Source organism: Beta vulgaris, chromosome 6, assembly GCF_026745355.1.
Source record: "Beta vulgaris subsp. vulgaris cultivar EL10 chromosome 6, EL10.2, whole genome shotgun sequence".
NCBI classification, from domain to species: domain Eukaryota; kingdom Viridiplantae; phylum Streptophyta; class Magnoliopsida; order Caryophyllales; family Amaranthaceae; genus Beta; species Beta vulgaris.
In genome coordinates this window covers 70,437,150-70,463,063 of record NC_079207.1, presented here as the reverse complement: position 1 = coordinate 70,463,063, position 25,914 = coordinate 70,437,150, and the positions used below count along the sequence as shown (strand labels likewise).

Sequence of the window (25,914 nt, the reverse complement as noted above, 5' to 3'; positions counted from 1 at the left end):
ATATAATGACGCGACATAATAATTTAACAATTTTTTTAAAATGATTTTAAAAGATACTAGTTGCAATGTCATTGTATTACAATAATCTATTTAAATATTTTAAAATTGTTAGTGTTTGTTGTATTATCACTATTGAATTTTACAAATTTTTTTTTGACACCAGAAGAATTTTACAATTGGTAATGGGACTTAATAGCTACATCAAGAAGTTAAGGGGTCATTTTCACTATTGAGCAAAGTTAAGAGCATAATTCACCATATTTCTCACACATGCATAGAGTTTGAGAATGACTAAAATAAAATATATAATGTTTAGAACAAATAGAGTTGATTTTCAAAAACTACCTACAAGGCTACAACAATTAATAATGATATAAAATCATCAATTAGTATTGCTTGACAATTCTTAGTCAAAGTCAATAAACTATAGCTATTAAAGTTTAATGTATTTATTTATTTATTTATTTTGAAAACAAGACTTCCAAATTGAGATTATTTAATAAGGATGTAGTGAAGTTTAAATTGTTCAATGTTATTATATTTTTCTAATTTGGATGGAGGTAGTCCATTAGTAGAATCGATTGATATAAAACCTCAACTCTTGATGTATAGCGTAGAAAGGAAAAGAAATCTCATCATATGCATACGAGCAAAAAGAAGCTCTATGGTTACTGTCAATATTTATCTATTGCGCGAATAATCTAATATGCACTTAGCAAATGGAAAAAAGGGTAACATACCCATTTAAAATAGAGAACGTATTGTGTCGGACGCGTCCGACCATAATCTTTGGTCGGACGACTTTCAGGTGGTTCCAATTTTTTTCCAGTTAGTTTTAATTTTTTCCAGGTAGTCTTCATTTTTTTCAGGTAGTCTTCATTTTGTTTTCAGTTAGTCTTCTTTTTTTTCAGTTGGTTTTTGTACTTCAGTTAGACTTATTTTGGGTTTCAGTTGGTCTTTATTCTTTTTTAGGTAGTCTTCATTTTTTTTCAAGTAGTCTTCATTCTTTTTCAGGTAGTCTTCATTCTTTTTCAGGTAGTCCAACTGAAAAAAAACAAAGTCCAACTGAAACAAAACAAAGTCCAACTGAAAGAAACACAAAGTCCAACTGAAAGAAAACAAAGTCCAACTGAAAGAAAACAAAGTCCAACTGAAAGAAAACAAAGTCCAACTGAAAAGAAAACAAAACACTAACCTCTGCTTTCTCTCACTTTCTCCTTCTTCTTCATTCCTCTTAGCTGATACTCCATACTCATGTTCAGAACACTACCAGTCCACCACCATGTCGCCTCCAAGAACAGCATCAGAAATCGTCAAAAACCGCTTCTTATCTTTCTTAATATGGCAATCTATACAATCGTCCGCCATTTTTATAGTTACCAAAGTTTTTCTCCTATTTCCTTTCACTCCAAAACCCTTCCTCCCCTCAGTCTTCGGTTGTTTCTGTCTCCTCTGCTTCCTCCTTTCAATACTACTTTTCTCCATTTCCATCTAAATAATCGCTACTCCACAGTTCTGTCGCCCCGCTTCTCCACCAGAGCTCGCTCTCGCAATCCTCCGATTAGTTTTCGTGGGCTCTTCTTCCCTCACCAATGATTTTATCCGTCGAGCAAGGGCTTCTCTTAGTATAGCACTTCTTGTTATTGTTTCCGTGCTTTCTGGGTTCGACTCCGGGGTGTTGTTGCTGGTTTGCTTCATGGCTTCTACTGTGTTTTCCGTCAAAGCTGGGTCTTGATTTTCCCTATTGTTCAGGTGATGTGAAACAACGACGAGAACCCGCGCGCGTTAAGTTGGACTCAGCCAGTCCGACGGAAACTATTGGGTCAGACAGTCTGACCCAATACTTTCTCTTTAAAATATACCGTACTAATACTCCACTATTTTTTTCTAACTATATATGTTTCCTATTTAACGAAATTTGACACAATATTATCTCTTTCTCTCTCCTAGTTCATGGAGTTTCTTTACAATGTTTATTTATATTTCTAATTCTCTAAATTATTGTGTCATATCACAATGTTGTAAGTAAAAACTACTAATATATAATTCAACTCAATATATTTGAGAGGATTTTAGAATCCAACCCATTTTTTGATAGAGTTTTCGAATCCAGCTTATCTATTGACAATTTCATCATATACCCGGCCGGGTGTTGTGAGCATAGTACTCTTAGACCTTAAGTTTATAGTTTTGCTCATTTAAAATCATGCAAATGAGTAAAATGTATTAAAAAAGAGAGTTCAACTTTCAAGTGAGCAAAAATTAATCTTGGTTATATCATGCATATATTACACTTGATTGTATAATAAATGGACTCATATATACTATACTATATGACTATCTTTATTTACCGTATTTATTTTAATATAAGAAGAACTTTACAATCACTTAGCCCAACATCAATCCTAAATCTATAACCATCTCTATATCTTAATCTATAAACATCTCTATATCAAAATCTAATAGATATTTCATAGTATAAATTCTCCATCTAGAAAACATTGTACAAATTCCAAAAAGACAGGTCTAGAGAAGTCGTCAAAATTCAAAAACACTGTTACCTTAAAACCTACTCTCAACTGGTCAAATAAATAATCTAGTTTCCAAAACTGAAATTTTCTATAGAATTCTTTTTCTTTTTAATTTTTTATGTGTAGTACTACCATGAAAGCGTAGACTTGAAGACCACTGTTCAAACCAATTAAAGTCCCCCTTCGCTTCTCTCTCTCTCTCCTACAACTATTTTGTCTTGTGAAGTGATTCCATTTTCAAGGTTAGTTTTTTTGTTTCTGCAACTTTTTTCTCAAGCTTTTTCAGTTGTAAACTTATACTTTCAAGGTGAATTATACTTTCTCTTTGATTCTGTTCTTAAAGTTCAAGTGTTCATTTTTTGACAGTTTCTTATTTTTTTTGTTTTGTTTTGAAAAATTTCCTTATTATGCTAATTGGGATTAGTTCTGTACTTCTGTTGTTTCATTGGATCTTCGCTGCACTCTTATACTATTTTATAGTATATAAATTTCTGATCTTTCTCAAATTTCTTTTGTGGGTTATTTAATATTTATATTTTGAGGGGGTGGGTGTGGTTTGATAGATAAGATTGCTCATAATTTTCTTAGTAATTCCATGGAATTTGGTTTATTAGTTAAGATGTTAGCAGTAATTAGTTTCTTTCTGGTGGGAAAGAAGATGTGCAATGTGTAAAAATTGGCAATGAAGCAAGATGCTAACTTTGAATCTGTGAAAGAAGCTGCTAGAATTGTTGATGATTTTGTGTATAACTGTTTCTTATTAACAATGTCGGCTGAAAAATCCTGAACTTGGGTCTCATTTATCTAAATCCTTGATTATAATGCTAGTGTGAACTGTGAACAATGAACTTTGCTATGTGGTTTCATTGGGTTTTGGCTGTGTGGTTTCTGGGTGATGGGTCATTGTAGCACTTTGATTTTTAACCTTTAATGGTTGTTGCAGATTCCACATTTACGCCGGAGTTGTAATTGATACTTGACTAATTCATTTCAACTGGAATATCTGAATCTGAGGCTCAGATGTGAGCAATATGTTGTTGGGTACTTCATATTAGATTACAACATGCATAAATTCATGAAAATGTATTGGTTTGGTATTAGATCCAAATCTACACTAGAATCCTTTGTCTTAGTATTCAGTGAGTGGATTGTGACTGTGTTCACATTTTGCATATTATCTGTCATCAAATACCGAAATGCACGTCCTCACTTTTTGTGCGTTCAAACTTGTTAGGATTGCATATTGTTGATTTATTTTGATCTGGTCTTTGCTTAATCATCACTAGTACTGTCTTGTTCTTAGTTTTATAAACTAGTTGGAGGACTACCTATGCTCATAGATGTGACTTACCTATAGCCCTGGTTGTCTCCTACTACAACCTTCTTCCTTTACCCGGGCGTGGGACATGCATTGAGTATATGCAGAGTTAGGGTGCATTATCTTCACCTGGAAAAAAATATTTTCAGGATTGTTCAAGTCCAATAAGGTCTAATTATCAGGTGAAACCCGGGTTGATCAGGTCTAGTATGTTCAGTATTGATAAGTTTAAGTGAAGAAAAGTAGAATGCACCATTAGTTGGAGGACTAACTATGGAGTACTAGAAAAACCTGTGAAAGAGACGCCATAACACGTGGTTCATCATTTTCATTGTTCAATATTCTTTGTAGGTTGAATGCTAAGTAGACTAATAAGCATTTCCGTGATGCTCTTAATTTATGGTTGTAACCCCTTAAATAACCTTGTGCTTTAATGAATCGTTTTCAGGATATGGGTTGAAACTGTTGAATCCTCACTGATGTTGTTCTAGATGAATTAATCAGGTGCTCTGCTCTATCATTGTGGAATTTGGTCTTACATATTCCAGTACAAAGAAAATGCTATCAAATAAACAGTTAACGGTTACATGAATGCGTTCAATGATCTGGTACATGTCTGCTTTGAAAGATCGATCTTCTTGCTTTAGCTGTATGACATCTTATTGCTCCTGGCTTCATGTGCTTTTCAGTTTGAGGTTGCATGTTCCCATTTAGGCTCAACTTTACCAAGGACTCAGATTGACTCTATTCGTTGGAGCTGAATAGCTGATAATGAAGGAAATGAAAAAATGGTACGCAGGAGTAACCGTTGCCTCTATCTTCATGTTGCTGGTATTGCGATACACCATCATGCAAAACCCCCTAAGCCCTAGTTCCTTGACGGGCTCCTTGTCTTTTAATACTACTAGTCCCTTTGAATGGGTTAATACTAATCCTTTAGAATGGATAAGCTCTACTGGTACTCCTGATGTTCAGAGTCCCCAGACTGCTAACCAAGTAATTTCTGCGGATAACCTGACCTCCAGTCTTTTTGTTTGGAGGAATCTCACAAAAGAAGAGCGACATTCTTTACTGACTTGGAACCAGCTAAAGCACTTGATCAATCATTCTCATGTTTTGCCAAATGCAATAGAAGCTACTAGAGAAGCTTCACATGCATGGAATGGCCTTATGACTGTTATTGAAGAGGAAAAACTTCATGTAAATGATAGTTCTATTGTAAAACCGAAAGAGAAACAATGTCCGCACTATCTTAAAAGGATGAATGACTTTGAACTTAATGATAGTAATTTTAGGTTAGGGGTCCCTTGTGGATTGACTCAAGGCTCCTCTGTTACAATCATTGGTATACCAAATGGCCTTCTTGGTAACTTTCGGATTGACTTAACTGGGGAACAGATCCCCGGGGAGCCAGACCCACCTGTTATACTGCACTATAATGTTAGGCTGCATGGAGATCAAATAACAGAGGATCCTGTTATAGTTCAAAACACCTGGACTGCTGCGCATGATTGGGGTGAAGAGGAGCGTTGCCCACATTCTGAGACGGACAGTAATGAAAAAGGTGATTAGGACTCTTCTTTCAGTTCCATTATTTATTAGTATAGCTGTAGATTCCCATCATACTATCTTGATGTGGAGCAACTCAATTCTGGTAGTATATATTCAATTTCGTCCTTGAGTACCTTTAGCATGATATTTTCTGAATTGATGTTGAGAATTGGAGTTTTTCTGTTAACTACTCTTACGTTTAGCTTGGCTTTATATCAACTCTATGTGTCAAATTTTGAAACGTATTAAATTAATGTAACATTCCTAATTGTGCTTAGTCATTGGAGCTTGATAAGCAATTAAACCATTATATTTTGTTGTGGATTCAAGCCCTAGAATGTGATGCATGTCACTTCAACAGAGCTACTTTTTAACCTTTAGAAGCTGCAAGAAAACTTTCAACAAGAATGAAAACTTTTCATAAGTTTGGTCATCGTCCAAACTTGTTTGCGTGGTCCAGTAAACGCTCATCTTTCATGTATAATTTTCACGTGTTATTTGAGCTTGCAGCTTTAATTGCTTTTTTCTATGTACTTTAACCCCCTGTAGATGCAATAAGTTGTGGTTATTTGTATAACTAGTTAGTACAATACTTTGTTTGGGAATCTTATAGGTTATTTTTGTTGTGCTCATCTAATGTGCATATTCTAGTTTAGTAACATTTAGCATAATGAGGAGAAAGAAATAGTTCTTTGGTCATCTTGGGGTAAATTTATTGATTTGTTCCCTTTGTTTTACAGATTAGAGTTCTTTTTTAGAAGTTCCAACATTATCTTGAAACAAACCATGTGGTGCATGTATATGTTTTTCGTGCATAACTCTGTTATAAAATTTGACAGTTGACGAGCTTGATAAGTGCAATGATATGGTGGGAAAGGATGACAATCATACATTAAAGGCGTTCTCGCGCGTAAATGGTTCTAAAGGATCTTCACAGATTCATGATCGATTCAAAAGAAGACGTTACTTCCCATTTAGACAGAGCTATCCGTTTGTTGCAACACTTAGGGTCGGGTCAGAGGGAATACAGATGACAGTTGATGGGAAGCATGTAACATCATTTGCTTATCGTGAGGTACAGTCTTATAATATCTCTAAGAACTGTTTCTAGAAGATTTAATTCAAAAGCCAGCTTCATTTATACTTCTGCCATTTTCTATATTTTCAGACTTTGGAGCCATGGCTTGTTAGTGAAGCTAGAATATCTGGAGATTTGCAATTGATTTCAATCCTTGCAAGTGGTCTACCCACATCTGAGGATGTGGAGCATGTTCGTGATCTGGAAAGTCTTAAGGCTGTTCCCATTCCGCATGGAAAGTCTTTAGATCTATTTATTGGGGTTTTTTCTACTGCAAATAACTTTAAGCGTCGAATGGCTGTTCGGAGAACATGGATGCAGTATCCAGCAGTGCGCTCTGGGTCAGTTGCAGTGCGCTTTTTTGTTGGTTTGGTGAGTCCCAACTTTTAGATTATTTTGTATGCATGTCTAGGCCAAACCATCTGAAGTAAAAAGTAGCCAGTATATAACACTGACAAAGGGGCACCAAGTCTCAATGCGTATAGCTACTCGGTCTCGCTGGCTATTTCTCGTACTATGGTGACATTTAGCAATAATTATGTAGAAGAGGAAATGCATATTCTTAGAGTCTTAGCTGGTACTTTTCTGTTCCCTTGTATGAATTATGAGATAAGTTTCTTGGAGATTATATCCATCATTAATTCCTAATATGCTCGCAAAATATATGATGATTATTACTCAAAAAGAGATGTTCTTTTGTTAACAGCATAAAAACCAAAGAGTAAATGAAGAACTCTGGAGTGAAGCCCGCACTTATGGTGATGTGCAGTTGATGCCATTTGTTGATTACTACAGCCTGATTACATGGAAGACTGTCGCCATCTGTATTTTTGGGGTAATGTCTTGTTTGTTGTATTGTATGCCTTCCATTGTCTTTGAGGAAGAGAGATTCCTTTCAGTTGTGTCTTTCCCAAAATATGCTGGAGAAAAGAAAAAGTCTCGATCAACTATATGTTGGGATTTTATTATCTATTTTGTTTTGGCGGAATTTTTTTTCAATTAGTAGAATTTCTGATTCACTTTTCTTGATCGATGATGCTACAGACACACGTTGTTTCAGCCAAGTATGTCATGAAGACGGATGATGATGCTTTGGTTCGTGTGGATGAAGTAATAGCTTCCTTGGACAGGATAAATGTCACTCGTGGATTGCTTTATGGGCTTATTAACTTGGACTCACGACCTCATCGCAGTCCTGACAGTAAATGGTTTATTACTAATGAGGTAATTTTAACCATCTAATCTTCTGTTCTCCTGGGCACATTTTATCTATTCTCTATGCTTTTCTGCAAAAAAGGAGGATTATAGATGTTTAGCATTCATGTCTCTGACTATAAACCATGTGTTTATTCATGAAGGAATGGCCTGAAGAAACTTACCCACCTTGGGCACACGGTCCTGGTTATGTTGTGTCACACGACATTGCAAATTCTATCTCCAAGAGACATCAAAGTGGGCAACTGAAGGTGAGTGCGAGTCTGAGAGCAATGATACCCTTTGGTTTTTACTTATATTATCGAAGAGTTATTTTGTCACTATTTTGGGTCATAAGTACAAAAGCATGATCATTTGATTCTTAAAAACAACCAGATGTTTAAATTGGAGGATGTAGCGATGGGCATTTGGATTGCTGACTTGAAGAAAGAAGGGCTTGAAGTGAGGTATGAGAACGAGATGAGAGTCTACAACGAGGGATGCAAGGATGGTTACGTAGTTGCACACTATCAAGGTCCGAGAGATATGATTTGTTTATGGCAAAAACTTCAAGAAACAAAACGCGCTTTTTGTTGTGGAGATGGTATGAGCTAAGATTTTGAGATATGTATGTCTGACAACCAACCATTGGTTTTGCATAGATTTAGGTTTAGCCGTTTAGGTAGCAAAATTCATGATACATGTTTTTAGGATTGCATATATAGGAGGCATTACCATATTCTTTTACCCCTTGTTCTATGAGGGCGAGTAGTAGTTGCTTTCTATGGGTTTCGCCATATTCCGGTTTGTATCATATCAAGTGTATGAGAGGGAGGAATTACATATATATACTATCTAATTGTATCCTTGTATAGAATTCGAAGAGGGTGTAAAATATGACTGTTATAGAGTAGTAGTTATATGAAATGGCGAATACCCTTTTCTCATATTCTTTGTCCTGAATTTGTGTAGTAGACCAGTAGTTTAAAGATCTTAGAGTAAGGGTGCTGATATGTTACCAGACTGGCAGACACCATTTTTAGATATGGCAGGTGAACTTGCAAATAGTATGTGTTGAGCTGATTTTTTTTGTTTGTGTTAAAGATAAACAGGTTGAGGTTGATCTTTACTGACTTAATCATTTTAACTTTTGAACAAACAAAATTTATGCACGTTGGCAAATAATCCGGAGTGTATTGCCGGTGATAAGAATTAATTATCTTCTTCATATCAAAGTGGTTGATTGAATGGTCAAGGTAGGTATCCTGACAAAAGGGCACGATCTCAAGAGTATGCTTAGCTAGATGGTAATGTAAGGGCTAAAAATAGCTTGTTTTAGTTGTAAACTTTCAACTTATATCTTGTAGACTCTTTTGTATATTTTACCAATGTCAAAAAAAAGGGTTCTTTATATACATATGCAAATACCCAAAACACATGTAATTTATAACGTAAATTTGAAACTAACTTAATGATTACACGAGTTGTTTTCCATATTGTTACACGAGTTGGATGTCATATTGTCATTCATATACAGCCATGTAATGGTGCACACTTGCAAATGGTTGCATGTTGTGCATGGGCCAATGCACGATATGTTCATAAGACATTCGTGGAAAAAATGTGGATGCATCTCTCATCCCATTAACCAAACCTGAAATTCATCAAGATACTAAGACCATCAATAAAGCTTAGTCTCCTCAATTATATAGTAGTAGGCCAGTAGCATTCAACTTTTGCCTCCATTGTTATCTGTCACTAAGAATAAACAGTGATTTTTCATTTGGGCCTTTTCCTCAAAAAATCACTTTTTACTCAGTTACAAGTTACAAAGCCTTAAACTTCTCTATACATAAGGTTAGTAAATCACTCCTCACTCCTCTCTATTTCTTTTCCAACGAATATCGTATGCACCGCGTGTATACGATATTTATTGTCACACCAGTTCACTTCAAGTCAAAATTGGTCACTTTTCAAATCAAAAAAATCATTTTAAAACTAAGGTAATATTTAACTTTAAATGAATCACTTCTATATAAGTAAAAGTGATTTATTTAAGATAAAAAGTTACCCCATTTGACAGGTAACTTTTAAGGTAAAAAAATAAACCCATTATACAATAAGTTACACCGCACTCGTCGCATACAAGAACTTATATTCGGATCCGAGCAACAATTAGGTATACATCCAACTTTAAATCAACAAAGTTTTTAAGAAAGATAATTAAGCAATGTAAGTACAATTCTAGTAACATTATCCAAGTAAACCACCACAAAGAGTCAAGAGATCATAACAATATCTTACTAGTAGCATACAACATGATCTATCAATAACAGAAACCTAAACAAATAACATCACACTAAACTAATCATAAATGAAGAAAAAAAAAAAACTACCAACACAAAGTAACGTACACCAAGTACATGCATTTCTCTCTAAGTAGCCATGCATCCAACACCAAAACGAGCCTTAGGAAAAATAAGGAAAAGACAACTACAAACAACACCAACCATCAATGGAAAACTCTCCATTGCTTCCTCCATTTCCTTAGCATGACCCGGTAGAAGACAGTTAGTGACCCGATGATCCGAAAACGCAATCGCCATGAACACCATAACAGACATCATAGCATGCACAAAATCAGCAAAATGTACGTTATATTTATCCTCTTTAGGAACTTCAACATCCAAACCAGGTTTAAAAACCGCCAACCCATTTCGAGTAACAAAACCATAGTAAACCCGTCCATCAGGAGCCTTAAAACTATCAGTAAAATGGAAGAAAAAACATGAAAGTGCACATAATATAAGTAAGATAATAGTCATAATAGTTGTTACAGATGAACATTCACCAACACCATAAATAGAAGGGAGTACCATCTCAAATGTGAGTAGGGTTCCTGTAGGAAGGAAATGTGCTAACATGGATGTTTTTGATAGGGTTTTTTGGACTGATTTTGCAACTGCAACTCTCTTTTTTTTTGGTGCACCTGAGGATGTGAGTTGCGGGCCTGAGGCCGGGTCTGAGGGAGGAAGAAGAGATGGTGATGGAGGGTATTGAGAAGGGTTTAATGATGAAGGTGATGCAGTGTAGATTTTGATACCAATTTCTGGTTGTTCAGTTTGATCCATTTGAAATTGTTGTTAAGGAAAAAGAGAGAGTTATTACGGTTGAAGTTGTTCTTTCTTAGAGTATGAAATTATGGGATGATGGTTGTGATTTTTGGGTTTTGATTTGTTGATATATACCATGTAGTGGGAGAAGAAACTACCCTCACATTTAAACAGTTTATAACCACCGTTTAGTTTTTTTTCAAATCCATATATATGTTTGTAACTAGGTAACCACCCTGTCTGAAGTCTTATCCGGTATAATTGAAACGGTTAATGAAATTAAATTAAAGTTACTTTGATTAGAATTAGGATTAGGATTATGAATGAATGCTTAATGTAGCATTCATGTGATCAGCCATTTCTTCCACCACTCCACCCCCACCATCTTCCCATCTGTTTGAGGTTGCCCCAAATATAATGTAGCAGGTATCTGATCTTTACCATCTGGTACTGAGAGCTTATCACGAGGTATGATAAACTTTTAACAGGTAGACGTGTTATTAAAGGCAAGTTTTTATGTAATATATATTGTTTGTCTATGTAAAAATATTATTTGTATTGTTTTTCCTTATTTTTGTACAAAATATAAATTGTACGGGGGCTGACTAAGTTTCATACCGGTCTGTCTAGACCGAAAAGTATTGTTGTGGTCACACACCTACTACAGAACCGTCAACTTCGTCATACCGGTTCCACTAAGATGTCTAGCCGGCATCCTTCTCCGGGCCTTTTACCAAGGGCTTGGGCTTGATCCAACTTCCATATACCATTGCCTACAGGCCTAAAAGATAGAAGTTCAGCATATGATAAAAGAGTATCCCAAAGGGATATTCTGAGGAATATTCCAATAGAAGCAGAATCCAACTTGGAAACGGGCTTCGATGGGCCCCTTATAAATACTCCACTGATCTGAGTCATGAGGTACGTTGACTTGCACAATCATACTCTACTTGAGAGCTATCGGTTTACCCATTACTGACTTAGGCATCAGAGGGGCGGCGTTCCTTGGATCTACCCCCGAGGCTAGTTTACGTGTTCTCTCTTATAGGAATTGGAACCGGCTTATTGACTGAGGACTTACCGGTTCGTACCCTAAAACTTGTCCTATATCGGAACATAAACAATATTTTTATATACACAAACGAGATATTTGTTATATATAAAAACAATATTAGTTACACAAAAACTTGTGTTAGATAAATCTAACTATTAGAGATTTATCATCAATCCCCCTTCTCTCGCTACATTTTCTTTTTAAAGGATCGCTTTGCTGACTTGATGTCGGATAAATTCCCAAACTACCCTGGACAGTTCCTGTTTTTTTTTTTTTCAGCATTTGGGATGGGCCTCTTTGGACTTGATAGGTAGAGCCCAGATGATCTACTTAATACCCTTAATACAGTGGCAGATCCAGCGTGGGTTCAGTGGATTCAACTGAACCCACGTAGATTCGGGAAAAAAATGGGAGAGCTAAAAAAAAGAAAATAGAAATGTTATATAAACAATATTTAATTGAAATGTACTTTGGCCCAGCGGTAAAGTACTTAGGCTATGTTTAATTCACCTGAAATTTTCTGATCTGAACTTATTTGTTCTGATCTGATCTGATTTACAAGATATTATCTTTTGTAAAATATATTATTACTATTATATTATTACTTTGTAATTCAATATTATGCAATACATTATAAGATCTTATTTATAGTATTACTATTATTATTATTATTTTATTTCTATCACAACTCTTACACATTTTTTATTAATAATAATAATTATTTATTATCATTATTATCATAACAACAACAATAATTACAATCATAATAATAATTATTACTAAAAACAATTCCCTTATTAGTTTACCCATTTCTTTTATTTCTATTTTTGGAATGGTATCACTAACTTTCCATCACACATATATCCAAGCTTAACATAAAAGAATAGTTTCTCTTTTTTTCTATGTCACACAACATTGTTTTTCCGAAAACTCTGTGAAAAAAAAAACGAATAAACTAATAAAGACATAATAGAGATTATGATAAGTTGAAATATTTTCAATAAAAATTAAAAGGTTATGCTATATGCAGCCTTTAGGGTTGCATATAAGACATAAATACACTACTTAAAATGGAAATAAGTTGCGAATTCATGGAAAATTTTTGCATCAACCGATATAATAAATGATCAATTAATGCAACTTATTTCCATTTTTAACTTCTTATATACAGCCCTTAGGACTGCATATAGCTTTTCTCAAAATTAAATGTATAATTTGCCGTCCAAATTAAACAACAAAATAACTACCTAGTAAGGACCTAAAGTATTAGAGTTTTTTCCAACAAGGACCTCAACAATTTTTTTGATCTACTAAGGACCTCATATCTACTATGGTTACATTTTCCATCCAATATTATTAACTTTGTTTTCTTTTGTTTTAAAAAATTGAAATGGCCCCACCAACTCAATTATTCTTTATCTTTTTCCATATTACTCTTAATTTGACTTTAACTTTTTTTTTCCCATAAAACTATGAGTTTTTTTTTAATCAAATTGGCACTTTAAGATACATTATTTGATCACATGAACATATTTTAAAAAATTATCACATGTGTGTATTTTCAAAGATTTTCTTTAATCATATGAGTATTTTTAAATATTTGGACTACTTATAAGTATTTAATAAATCTTCATTGACCATATAAGCCTTAGCTAATGTTATATATTCACCTATATTTACATCTTATATATTCTTAGAGTAATTGTCTCAAAAGAACTCTAAAGAATCGATAATTATATCTGTAACACTCCGTATTTTTTAGTAAGTTATTAGTTATATTTTTTAAAAGGTTTTATATACTAAAAAGGCTTTTATTAATTATTAAGGTTTTATATAGGCTTTTATATTAAATTATGGGGTTTTCAAATAAATTCTAGCCCAAATTATATACTGGGCCTAAGTTTACAACTTGTAATCCAAGTAGTTAGAAGATATTTTTAAAAAGAAATTTCAAAAAAGATTTACAAAAGATTTATAAAAAAAAAAAAAAAAAAAAAAAAAGAAAATTGTAAACTTCCGCAGCTAACGCCAGGAAGCTATCAAAAGTGAGTTACTTTTGTTGTTTTATCTTTTGGGTTAATTTGTTAATTGGTTTATTTTATCTTTTGGTTAATTAGCATCTAGACTATTTACCTTGTGGAATATTCCTCTATCCTAGCTATATTATCATAAAAGATAGTTTATCTTACCTAAAGTAATTATCTTTTCTCAAAAATCTATCTTTTAGTTCCTATTCTTATCCTACTTACCCCAACGAGTATAAATAGGGGTCTCCACCCATCATATTCTTCACACCAAATTTGAGGAACAAATCTCTTTTCTCAAGTTTAAACCCTCTATCCCTCTTAGCCTACCTTCTCTATTTTTCTCCCTAGTAGTTATTATTTTGAAGGTGCGTGTATATGTAGATATTTAAATATTTTAGGGCTGTTAAATTTTTATTGATGTACATGTTTTTATTTGTTTAATGCTTTAACATGAACAACATGAATTTTTTTTATGCACGCATAAGAACTGTTACCACTCTAGCCATCTGACTTCCATGCATCTAAATTAATTATATTTCAAGTTTTTGTATGCCGCATATGAATATTTGCATCAAAACCTGATTATACATTCTATACTATATACTGACTTCTTTGCATCTAAATTAACTATATAGAGTAGTATGCTGGCTGAGTGGCAGTTGATAAAAAAAAAAAAAAGGTTATGAATGCTCATCATGTTTTAGTAATGCTAAAGATTTACATCTACGTGTAAGACTAGTGATATAGATTATTATCTAGAGATTTGTTAGATATGCTCAGTAAGCTATTGCCTTTTTGTTATATAACTGTAATACTAAAGTTGTAGTTATCATGGTTGATATTGTCGTTATTAAACATGATTTTGTTCCAAGGTTATTTTATAAACAAGTTATTGATATTATGCCTTTATATGGCTAAAGTTTTAAAAGAATTACTATTCTTATAAAGGAGGATTATTTCCGAAAGATTTTCTTAGTTATATGATCTTTTATGATCACAATTATAACGAGGTCACGGCTTGTTATTTTACACAGAACGGTAGCTATTATTATTTACCCATGTACTTTTTGTATAAGTCATGTGGACAAGGTAGTTCCCCTCGTAATAGACTCAGTAAGGAATACTAAACTTGGGGGGTGTGCACATTTAGGAAAGGTATTTAGGCAAGGAAAAAGGAGTTTTATTAAAGTTATACACTTTATATTATACAAGTATCCAAGGAATTTATACAAGTTATTTCAAGTATCCAAGGAAGGTTTATATGAGTATTTTGAATGTTTAGTAAAGTATTTAAATTTCCGCATATACATGTACTCAGTATTTTTACTGACACGCATTTTGTTTGTTTGTTTTATGGCTTTGTCCCTGTGATGATCCTTTTGGTGAGCAGATTTTTCAGGTTGACTGATGCAACTACATATGGGAGCTAGTGAGGATTACTACATAGCTTAGTTTAGTAGTCATTATGTTTTACATTTCCCTTTGTCTTAGTTGAAACAATAAATTTTTATTTATCAATAAAGAGAAGTTATTTTTATTTTCCGCTGCATTGTAATTTAGTAGTTAGTAGTTTTAGCCTTTAACGTTATCACGTGGCGGTAATACTCTCAAATTTCTCAAGTGTTTATATTAAAATATATTCTTTATAAAGAGAGAAATTTGGGGGTGTTACAAAGTGGTATCAAGAGCCTTTAGGTTTATTAAGGAGAGTTTGGGTAGATTTAGGAAGGGCATATAAGTTAGAGTTTCGCATTTTAATAAATAAATTTTTTGCATTTTATTTGCATAAATAAAGTTATATGCATTTTATTTGTATAAATAAAGTTATATTTCCAAATATAAATATTTTCTAATTTATTTATTTTGAAGAAAGGAATAAGTGTGTGGCTTTATTTTCTGAGGAAAGTTCTGGCTAAGGAAAGACTTGGTACTTAAGTTGGCCGCTTGTGCCGCACCTCTCTTTCCTGGGAACTCCCTCGATTAATTTTTCCATACACGAAAAACCTAGTATTCAAAATAAAAACTTATACTTAAATTTTTTTTTTGAAAATACAAATAGTGTGAAATTTTTCTTTGTTTCCTTATCTACAATCAGATTATTATTCTTGAATAATTGTATGACATTATGTCTAGCAAAATATGAAAATATTATTAATTTTCATAAGGAAGGAAATTTTTTTTTAAGTAGCTTCAATAATTAGTAGTTCTGTAATTAGACTACTACTCTTTATATATGTTAGCATTCCTTTTCAAGGATCAATAAATAAAATTCTCGTTTATTCTTTTGATGCTATGTGCAATTTGTCAATCATATTATGAATCATGATTGTTGTATGAATTACAAATTTAGTAGGCTAACTTAATAAGTAGTTTGTTCCTTACTCAGGAAGAAATGGCCAGTAGACCCCGAAGTAGATCCAAAACTCGAGCAACTCTTAAGGAGTTGACCTCTCTGACCAAAAATTTGGCTAAGGCTATGACTTCTCAACTGAACCGTCAACAAGAGCCTGACCTAGCTGGCGAGGTGTTTAAGAAAGTAGCTCTAGGAATCCACCTGTCTATGATGGAAAAGAGGACCCAGCCAGTCTTGAGAACTGGATTAGAGAGTTTGATAAACTGTTTACTGCTGTTAGGTGTGATGATGAGTTGAAGATCAACAATGCTACATACTATCTAAGAGATGAAGTTGATTTATGGTGGTCCCAAAGGAAGGAGTCTTTGACGACTCAAGAGGATTTTGGTTGGGAGCAATTTAAGGAAGCCTTGAGAACCAAGTTTTACCCACCTCTTAAGGAAAAAGAAGTGCCTAGAGTTTACCAACCTAAGGATGGGGACCATGACTGTCAATGAGTACTACTCTAAGTTTATAGAGTTAATGAGGTTTGCACCTGAAATGGTTCCAATGAAGTTTTGAAGGCTCAAAGATTTGAGCAAGGGTTGACCTTGTCCATTCAAGGGAAATTAGGAGGGGCTAACTTTAATAGCCTTGAGGAAGTGTATGGGAGAGCTGCCCATCTATTCGGGATCAAGGGAAGAGAGTTGGAAGTGAATCCTGGAGATAAAAGGAAAGGGTCTAGTAATGGGTTTCAAGGTGGAGATAAGCGTCAAAAGATTAATGGAGGATTCAAGCAAGGAAATGATGATAAAAGTAATGGGAATAACAACAACCGTAGTCAATCTGAAAATGGAAAGTCCAAGAGAGTCTACTACTGCAAAAGATGCCCAAGAAACCACCCAGGAAGGGACTGTGAAGGAAATATGGTAACTTGTAGGATCTGTAACAAGTTAGGCCATAGAGAATATGAGTGCTTCCAGAAAGACTCAACATCAGCAAATCCTAAGCCGACAGAATCAGGGAGGTAATGGGAAAAAGGACTCCAACAGCAAGTGGTGACCCATAATCGTGTTCCTCCTAAGAATGGGAACGGAGGAGACAATCAAGCTAAGACAAATAATCAAGGTCGAGTGTTTGTCATGAGCAATCGTAGGCTGAAACGACTGCGGGCGTAGTGACTGGTACTTTCTTCATCTCTTCTATTCCAGTTAAGATTTTATTTGATTCAGGAGCTTTCACTCTTTTATTTCCAAAACCTTAGTGGAGAAACTTAAGTTGGGAAAACCCGAATTTATAAGTATGGATATAGTCATACCTTCTGGAGATGTCATTAACGTTTCTAAGCTATATAGAATGTCTTGTGACTATAGCAGGGGTAGAATTTCCTTCAGACTTAATTGAATTTGAGTTAGATGACCTAGATGTTGTTATGGGAATGGATTGGTTGGGAAGATTCAAAGCCCAAATAGACTGCAGAGCCCAAAAAGTGACGTTGAAAGGCCCAAAAGGATCAAAGTAACCTATAGAAAAACAGTCAGAAGCCCAGTCCAAGAATGATTTCTGCTATACAACAAGAACTGTATAAGAAAGGGGTATCCATTGTACTTGTGTAGTATACAAAGTTGGGAGTATAAGGAGAAAGATGGAGAATATTCCTGTAGTTAATGAATTTCTGGATGTCTTTCCAGAAGAAATCCTGGAATGCCTTAATAAGGGAGGTGGAGTTCACCATAGACCTAATGCCTGGAACTGGCCCAATATCTAAAGCATCATATCGTATGGCTCCAGCTGAAATGAATGAGCTTAAGACCCAATTAGAAAGTTATTAGAGAAGGGCTACGTAAGGCCTAGTGTATCCCCATGGGGTGCGCCTGTCTTGTTTGTAAAGAAGAAGGATGGTAGTCTAAGGTTTGCCGACTACGTGAGTTGAACCAAGTGACCATCAAGAATAAGTATCCTCTCCCAAGGATCGATGACTTGTTTGACCAACTGAAAGGAGCTGGAATTTTCTCTAAGATTGACTTAAGGTCAGGGTATCATCAGTTAAAAATTGCTGATAAGGACATTGCTAAGACCGCTTTTAGGACGCGTTATGGCCATTATGAGTTTACAGTAATGCCTTTTGGATTGACTAACGCGCCAGCAGTATTTATGGATCTCATGCATAGAATTTTTAAGCCATACTTAGACCAATTTGTGGTAGTATTTATAGATGATATATTGGTTTACTCTAAGAATAAAGAAGAGCATGAGAAACACCTCCGAATAATTTTGTCAACCCTCCAGCAGAAATTGTATGCAAAGTTTTGAAGTGTGAGTTTTGGTTGGAAAAAGTGGCATTCTAGGCCACGTCATATTAAGGGGTGTTGCCGTTGATCCAGCAAGATTGAAGCCGTTAGTGAGTGGCCTACTCCAAAGAATGTGACTGATAAGAAGTTTTCTATGTCTGGCAGTTATTACAGACGTTTGTTAAGGATTTTCGAAAATAGCCCGACCATGACTAACCTTATGAAGAAGGAGTCCAAGTTTATTTGGAGCCCAGAATGTGAGAAAGCCTTCACCATCCTAAAGGAAAGGCTAACCACAGCCCGTGTTATTTGCCTGATGGGAGTGATACTTATGAGTATATAGTGATGCATTAAACATGGTCTAGGTGTGTTTTAATGCAAAATAGAAGAGTCATTGCTTATGCATCAAGACAAAACTAAACATATGAATCACTACCTACTCATGACTTAGAGTTAGCCGCAATAGTCTTTGCTTTAAAGATTTGGCGTCATTATTTGTATGGGGTGACATGTAAGATATACAACAGATCACAAGAGTTTGAAATACATTTTCACCCAAAAGGATTTGAATATGAGGCAAAGGAGATGGTTAGAATTCATAAAAGACTACGATTTGGATATCCAATACCATGAAGGGAAAGCCAATGTAGTGGCAGATGCCTTGAGTAGGAAGACAAGTCATACCTTAAGCACTATGGTGGTGGCAGATCAATGTGTTTAGACTTTCAGAAGATGAATCTTGAAGTTATGCAATATGGAGAAGTAGAGAAAATGTTTAGTGCATTGACCATCCAACCCTCGATGTTTGATCAAATTAGGGAAGCTCAATTAAAAGATGAAAAATGAAAAGGATAAAGGAAAAGGTGAGGGAGGGTCATGCTGGAGACTTCGAAATTCATGAAGATGGAAGTTTAAGAATGGAAGGAAGGTGGTGTATACCCGAAGCTTGTGAAGATTTGAAATTGAAAATCATGGAGAAGGTCATAATTCTCCATATTCGATGCACCCAGGGGGTGATAAGTTGTATAAGGATTTAAAGAGAATTTCTGGTGGGCTCGTATGAAGTTGGACATAGCGGAATTTGTTTCTAAATGCTTAACATGTCAAAAGGTGAAGAGTGAACATAAAAGACCCCAAGGAAAAGTCCAACCTTTAGATGTGCCAGGATGGAAGTGGGATTCTATTTCGATGGATTTCGTTGTTGCGTTACTAAGGGTAAATCTGGAAATGATACGATATGGGTAATTGTCGATAGGTTGACCAAGTCTGCAGTGTTCATACCTATGAAGGCAACATGGTCGATGGACCAACTAGCTAAGGCCTACATCAAGCATGTATTGAGATACATGGAGTACCGAAAGATATTGTGTCTGATCGAGATTCTAGATTTTTGTCTAACTTCTGGCAGAAGCTACAACAAGCCTTTGGTTCGAAGCTATTGATGATGACTTTTCACCCAGCCACTGATGGCCAGACTGAAAGGACCATACAAACCTTAGAAGATATGTTAAGAGCTTGTGTCATGGAAATCAGGGTTCATGGGAAGATCATCTTGATTTGATAGAGTTCTCCTACAATAACAGTTATCATTCAAGTATAGGCATGGCACCATTCGAGGCTTTATATGGTAGGAAATGTAGAAGCCCATTATATTGGAACGATATAAGTGAAACAGTTGTACTTGGGCCTGAATTGATTGAAGAGACCGTGCAACAGGTTAAGATGATCCATGGAAAGATTAAGGCAGCCCAAGATCGTCAGAAAAGCTATGCTGATCTGAAGCGTAGGGAAGAAGAATATGAAGTGGACGAAAAAGTGCTTTTGAAAGTATCACCAATGAAGGGTGTGATGAGGTTTGGAAAGAAAGGGAAGCTCAGCCCTAAGTTTATAGGCCCATATGAAATATTGGATAGAGTTGGCAAAGTGGCCTATAGACTAGCCCTACCCACTGAATTAAGTCGTGTTCATAATGTGTTCCATATATCCCAGTTGAGACGGTATATCCCAGATAAATCGCATGTGTTGCAGCCTGAAACAGTTCAAATTGATGAGAACTTGTCTTATGAAGAAAGGCCTATTAAGATTTTAGACAGTAAGGTTAGAAGTACCCGAAACAAAGATGTTAAAATTGTTAAGGTGCTCTGGTCTAATCAGAAGTCTGAAGAAGCAACATGGGAAGCAGAGGCTGACATGCGAAAGAAATATCCAGAGTTGTTTGAGAAGGTTAGTAGTAGAGTTACGGGGACGTAACTCCTTTTAAGGGGGTAGAATACGATAGAGTTTCGCGCGTTTGATTTAGAACCTTATTGTTTGGCATATTTTATGAGTTATTATGTGAATCAACTTACTTTTATAAGAAGTTGGTGGTATATGTGTCTTACTTGCTTTGTCTCTTGCATTGCTTGCTTTAAGTTTCGAGTACGAAACTTCTTTTAAGGGGGGTAGTCTGTAACACTCCGTATTTTTTAGTAAGTTATTAGTTATATTTTTTAAAAGGTTTTTAATACTAAAAAGGCTTTTATTAATTATTAAGGTTTTATATAGGCTTTTATATTAAATTATGGGATTTTCAAATAAATTCTAGCCCAAATTATATACCGGGCCTAAGTTTACAACTTGTAATCCAAGTAGTTAGAAGATATTTTTAAAAAGAAATTTCAAAAAAGATTTACAAAGATTTATATAAAAAAAATAAAATAAAAAAAAAATTAAAAAAAAATTGTAAACTTCCGCAGCTAACGCCAGGAAGCTATCAAAAGTGAGTTACTTTTGTTGTTTTCTCTTTTGGGTTAATTTGTTAATTGGTTTATTTTATCTTTTGGTTAATTAGCATCTAGACTATTTACCTTGTGGAATATTCCTCTATCCTAGCTATATTATCATAAAAGATAGTTTATCTTCCTAAAGTAATTATCTTTTCTCAAAAATTATCTTTTAGTTCCTATTCCTATTCTTATCATTTACCCAACGAGTATAAATAGGGTCTCCACCATCATATTCTTCACACCAAATTTGAGGAATAAATCTTCTCAAGTTTAAACCTCTCTCCCTCTTAGCCTACTTTCTATTTTTCTCCCTAGTAGTTATTATTTTGAAGGGTGGTATATGTAGATATTATAATATTTTAGGGCTGTTAAATTTTATTGATGTACATATTTTTATTGTTTAATGCTTTAACATGAAAACATGAATTTTTTTATCACGCATAAGAACTGTTACCATCTAGCCATCTGACTTCCATGCATCTAAATTAATTATATTTCAAGTTTTTGTATGCGCATATGAATATTTGCATCAAAACCTGATTATACATCTATACATATACTGACTTCTTGCATCTAAATTAACTATATAGAGTAGTATGCTGGCTGAGTGGCAGTTGATAAAAAAAAAAAAAATATGAATGCTCATCATGTTTTAGTAATGCTAAAGATTTACATCTACGTGTAAGACTAGTGATATAGATTATTATCTAGAGATTTGTTAGATATGCTCAGTAAGCTATTGCCTTTTTGTTATATAACTGTAATACTAAAGTTGTAGTTATCATGGTTGATATTGTCGTTATTAAACATGATTTTGTTCCAAGGTTATTTTATAAACAAGTTATTGATATTATGCCTTTATATGGCTAAAGTTTTAAAAGAATTACTATTCTTATAAAGGAGGATTATTTCCGAAAGTTTTTCTTAGTTATATGATCTTTTATGATCACAATTATAACGAGGTCACGACTTGTTATTTACTAACAAGAACGGTAGCTATTATTATTTACCCATGTACTTTTTGTATAAGTCATGTGGACAAGGTAGTTCCCCTCGTAATAGACTCAGTAAGGAATACTAAACTTGGGGGGTGTGCATACTTTAGGAAAGGTATTTAGGCAAGGAAAAAGGAGTTTTATTAAATTTATACACTTTATATTATACAAGTATCCAAGGAATTTATACAAGTTATTTCAAGTATCCAAGGAAGGTTTATATGAGTATTTTGAATGTTTAGTAAAGTATTTAAATTTCCGCATATACATGTACTCAGTATTTTTACTGACACGCATTTTGTTTGTTGTTTTATGGCTTTGTCCCTGTGATGATCCTTTTGGTGAGCAGATTTTTCAGGTTGACGATGCATACTACATATGGGAGCTAGTGAGGATTACTACATAGCTTAGTTTAGTAGTCATTTTTTTACATTTCCCTTTGTCTTAGTTGAAGCAATAAATTTTTATTTATCAATAAAGAGAAGTTATTTTTATTATTTCCGCTGCATTGTTAATTAGTAGTTAGTAGTTTAGCCTTTAACGTTATCAACGTGCGGTAATACTCTCAAGTTTCTCAAGTGTTTATATTAAAATATATTCTTTATAAAGAGAGAAATTTGGGGGTGTTACAATATCTCTCTCAATTCTTTACCTTTTTTCTCTTTTCTCTCTCGGACACTAATAAAAAGTCTCGGGTCAGTAGTTAATGAATTCATGCCAGAACTATTCCCAAAAGCAGGATAAAGGGCAAAAACCAGCCGACGTGGAAGAAGAAGTGTTTTATCTATCAAAATTGAGTTTGACAACGTCGTTGGAAGGTGGACGCCAACATATGTTAAGAACTTACCATATGAGTATTTAAAGAAATTACTACGGCATATGTGTTTTTAATAAATTTCTACAATATCTTATATATAGTCGAAATTTTTAGAAATACTCATATGATTGAAGGAAATCTTTAAAAATAAACACGTGGTGATTTTTTTTAAAAATGATCATATGATCAAAGAATGTATCTTAAAGTACCAATTTGACAAAAATACTCATAGTTTTATGAAAAAAGAGTTGACGTCAAATTAGGAGGAAGATGGAGAGCAATAAAGAATAATTGAGTTGGTGGGACCTTTTCAATTTTTTAAACAAAAAATAAACAAAGTTAATAAAATTGGATGGAAAATGTAACCATGGTTAATTTGAGGTCCTTAGTAGATCAAAAAAATTGTTGAGGTCCTTGTTAGAAAAAATTCTCATAGTTTAGGTCCTTATTGGGTAGTGAACTTTTATAATTTCCCATCATCATTAAAACAAAATTCTCATAATTCCAATCACATGCCTTTTCATGATACCCAAAGATTCCACTCCCCCAAACATTCATTAACCTATTACTATCATTAATCCCTTCATTATCAAATTCCATCTAATTTACTTTAATCCAAAAAAAACCCACCTACTTCTACAGATGGCAATCAATTATTAGCTTATATCAAACTGATGGGACTAGAACCTACTTATTTGACCTCAATTGTGGGTCCACAACCAAATTTCTCCTCTTCACAAATATCTCTTCACTTGTGGATAAACTTCACCCAAAACAAAAAAAAATCAAAATCAAAATCCATACTTTCTTTTTTTTAATTATTCTTTGAAGCAAAAATATAAGGAGAAAATTAGGACATGCACGAAAATTCCAGATCCTTCTACTATCTTCCTGTGGGCTGTAAGTCTGTAACCGTACTTCATATAAACTCCCCATTCTCCTCAACATTCATATTTCATACCATTAATTTCTTATAAACATCTTTGAAATTCTCTTTCTCTCTCCTAAAACTAAAAAAAATGGCTTCAGAATCTGCAGAAGAGATGCAATCAATCTTAGAAAGATTAATAAACTCCAGAAACAGAGATCTTTCAATGTTCATCCCCTTTCTTCTAGGTTTCACCAGCACCGACCCGACCCAAAACCCGACCCAAGAAACCGAATCCGGGTCAAGCCCAGATGATAACTCGAGAAACCAACAAAACCCAGATGAAGAAAATCAAGGAGAAAGAATTGTTTTAATCAACCCACTAACACAAGGTATGGTTGTTATAGAAGGAACAACAACAACAGTAGAAGGGTTTGATTCTCTGTTTCGCGGAAAAGAAGGACAACCACCTGCATCAAAATCAGCGATTGAGAGTTTGCCAGGTGTCGAGATCAGAGAAGAAGAAGATGAAGATGATTGTGTGATTTGTTTGGAAGAGTGTAGAATTGGTGAAATTGTAAAGGAAATGCCATGTGAGCATAGATTTCATGGTGGGTGTATTGAGAAATGGTTGGGAATTCATGGAACGTGCCCTGTTTGTAGGTTTAAGATGCCGGTGGATGAAGAGGGGAAGAAGAAAGATGAGGAGAGAGAAAATAATAATACAGGACAAAGACAGATTTGGGTTAGTTTTGTGTTTGGGAGAGGTAGAAGAAGAACAAATGGTGATAATTCTGAGAATCTTGATTCAAATTTTATTTGAATTATTAGGGAATTTGTAGTAGTAGGGTATGTTTTTTTTTTGGATGTGATTTGTGTATATTGAGGAATTTGGTAGAAGTGAAATAAATTTGTTGGGTTATTTTTCATTGTTTGGAAAATTTTTAAGTAATTTTTTTCAATTATTTTTTTGGGATTTTGTTATTGATTCAATTTTAGTGTGGTTTGTTGAAATTTGAGTTTGTATATAGTAAAGAAGTATATGGATAATTTTTTTTTAAAAAAAAAGAAAGAAAAATGGAATGGTTTATTGATGTCATGTCAATTTTGTTTGACATAGTTGATTCTGTTTGAATGATCGTGTTTGATTTGGCAAATTATCTTAGTGAGCCGCAATTAATAGATTATACATCAAGGTGTAGGATGAGCATCTTACACCTTGTCCAAAACTACGTAGTTTTGATGGTTTTAGGGAAGCTAAAAGTTGGCAAGCTTTTGGTAGTATTTATGAAAGTGGGTCAGCTCTTTCTCTCTCATCACTCACTCATTTCCTCCCTTTCTCTCTCATTTTATTTTTCAAGAACCATTTCAATTCTCTCTTTCTCATTTATTTTGTTCTTCATTTATTTCTCCCTTATTTTCATTCATTTGTATTATAAATTTCCAAATGTTGATATTTGATTTTATTTTATGTTTTGCATTTCTTTAATTTTTTTTGATGTACAAATGCATATGGTTTGATGTACAATATATACGAGTGTACATTTGGGATTTTCAGTGATCAAAGTAATGACCATCAGTGTACATTGTGATTTATCCTTATTTACGTTGGTTGCGGTACCTTTTTTTTATTATTAGCTCCACCTATAGTTGCATGTACATGCAGTACTAGCATGTACACTTTGTTGACATTCATGTACATTAACTGGGTTAACGTTACAATCATGTTGTTATGTGTTGACCTTTTGTTTTAATACTCGTATTGAGTTTTTTTTTGTTTTTTTGTTTTGGATATCTATTATTGTTCATTGTGTGTTATTGACGATTTTATGGGGGATGTCATTGTACATTTTGATTTTGTTAATGAACAACCATGAAGCCAAGAATTTACAAAGAAACATAATAGAATAAAAGTAACCCAATTCCTAAAGCTGATGTTAAGTGAGTAATTTGCAATCTTTGTACACTGGTGTGTTGATG

General features: G+C 34.1%; 3 protein-coding genes across 6 annotated transcripts; 2 read left to right on the top strand and 1 right to left on the bottom strand.

Moving 5' to 3' along the window:
• The first annotated feature begins 2,552 nt into the window (after positions 1-2,552).
• Positions 2,553-8,635, top strand: LOC104897902 (beta-1,3-galactosyltransferase GALT1). Of its 4 annotated transcripts, none has more exons than XM_019250527.3 (9): positions 2,553-2,773; positions 4,298-4,457; positions 4,539-5,413; positions 6,240-6,475; positions 6,569-6,850; positions 7,185-7,313; positions 7,523-7,702; positions 7,837-7,944; positions 8,069-8,635. In XM_019250527.3, the coding sequence occupies exons 3-9, from the start codon at positions 4,621-4,623 to the stop codon at positions 8,285-8,287; spliced, it is 1,947 nt and encodes a 648-aa protein (XP_019106072.2). In that variant the 5' UTR covers positions 2,553-2,773; positions 4,298-4,457; positions 4,539-4,620; the 3' UTR covers positions 8,288-8,635. The 4 variants fall into 4 exon arrangements, with proteins under 4 accessions (XP_019106072.2, XP_019106070.2, XP_019106071.2 ...); XM_019250525.3 differs by adding an exon at positions 3,475-3,553 and having other exon boundaries at positions 4,298-5,413; XM_019250526.3 differs by having other exon boundaries at positions 4,354-5,413.
• Positions 8,636-9,681: 1,046 nt separating this feature from the next.
• Positions 9,682-10,950, bottom strand: LOC104897901 (hypothetical protein). Its single transcript, XM_010684867.4, has one exon. The coding sequence runs from the start codon at positions 10,801-10,803 to the stop codon at positions 10,108-10,110; it is 696 nt and encodes a 231-aa protein (XP_010683169.1). The 5' UTR covers positions 10,804-10,950; the 3' UTR covers positions 9,682-10,107.
• Positions 10,951-23,849: 12,899 nt separating this feature from the next.
• LOC104897900 (E3 ubiquitin-protein ligase MPSR1) lies at positions 23,850-24,863 on the top strand. Its single transcript, XM_010684866.4, has one exon. The coding sequence runs from the start codon at positions 24,086-24,088 to the stop codon at positions 24,755-24,757; it is 672 nt and encodes a 223-aa protein (XP_010683168.1). The 5' UTR covers positions 23,850-24,085; the 3' UTR covers positions 24,758-24,863.
• Positions 24,864-25,914: the final 1,051 nt, after the last annotated feature.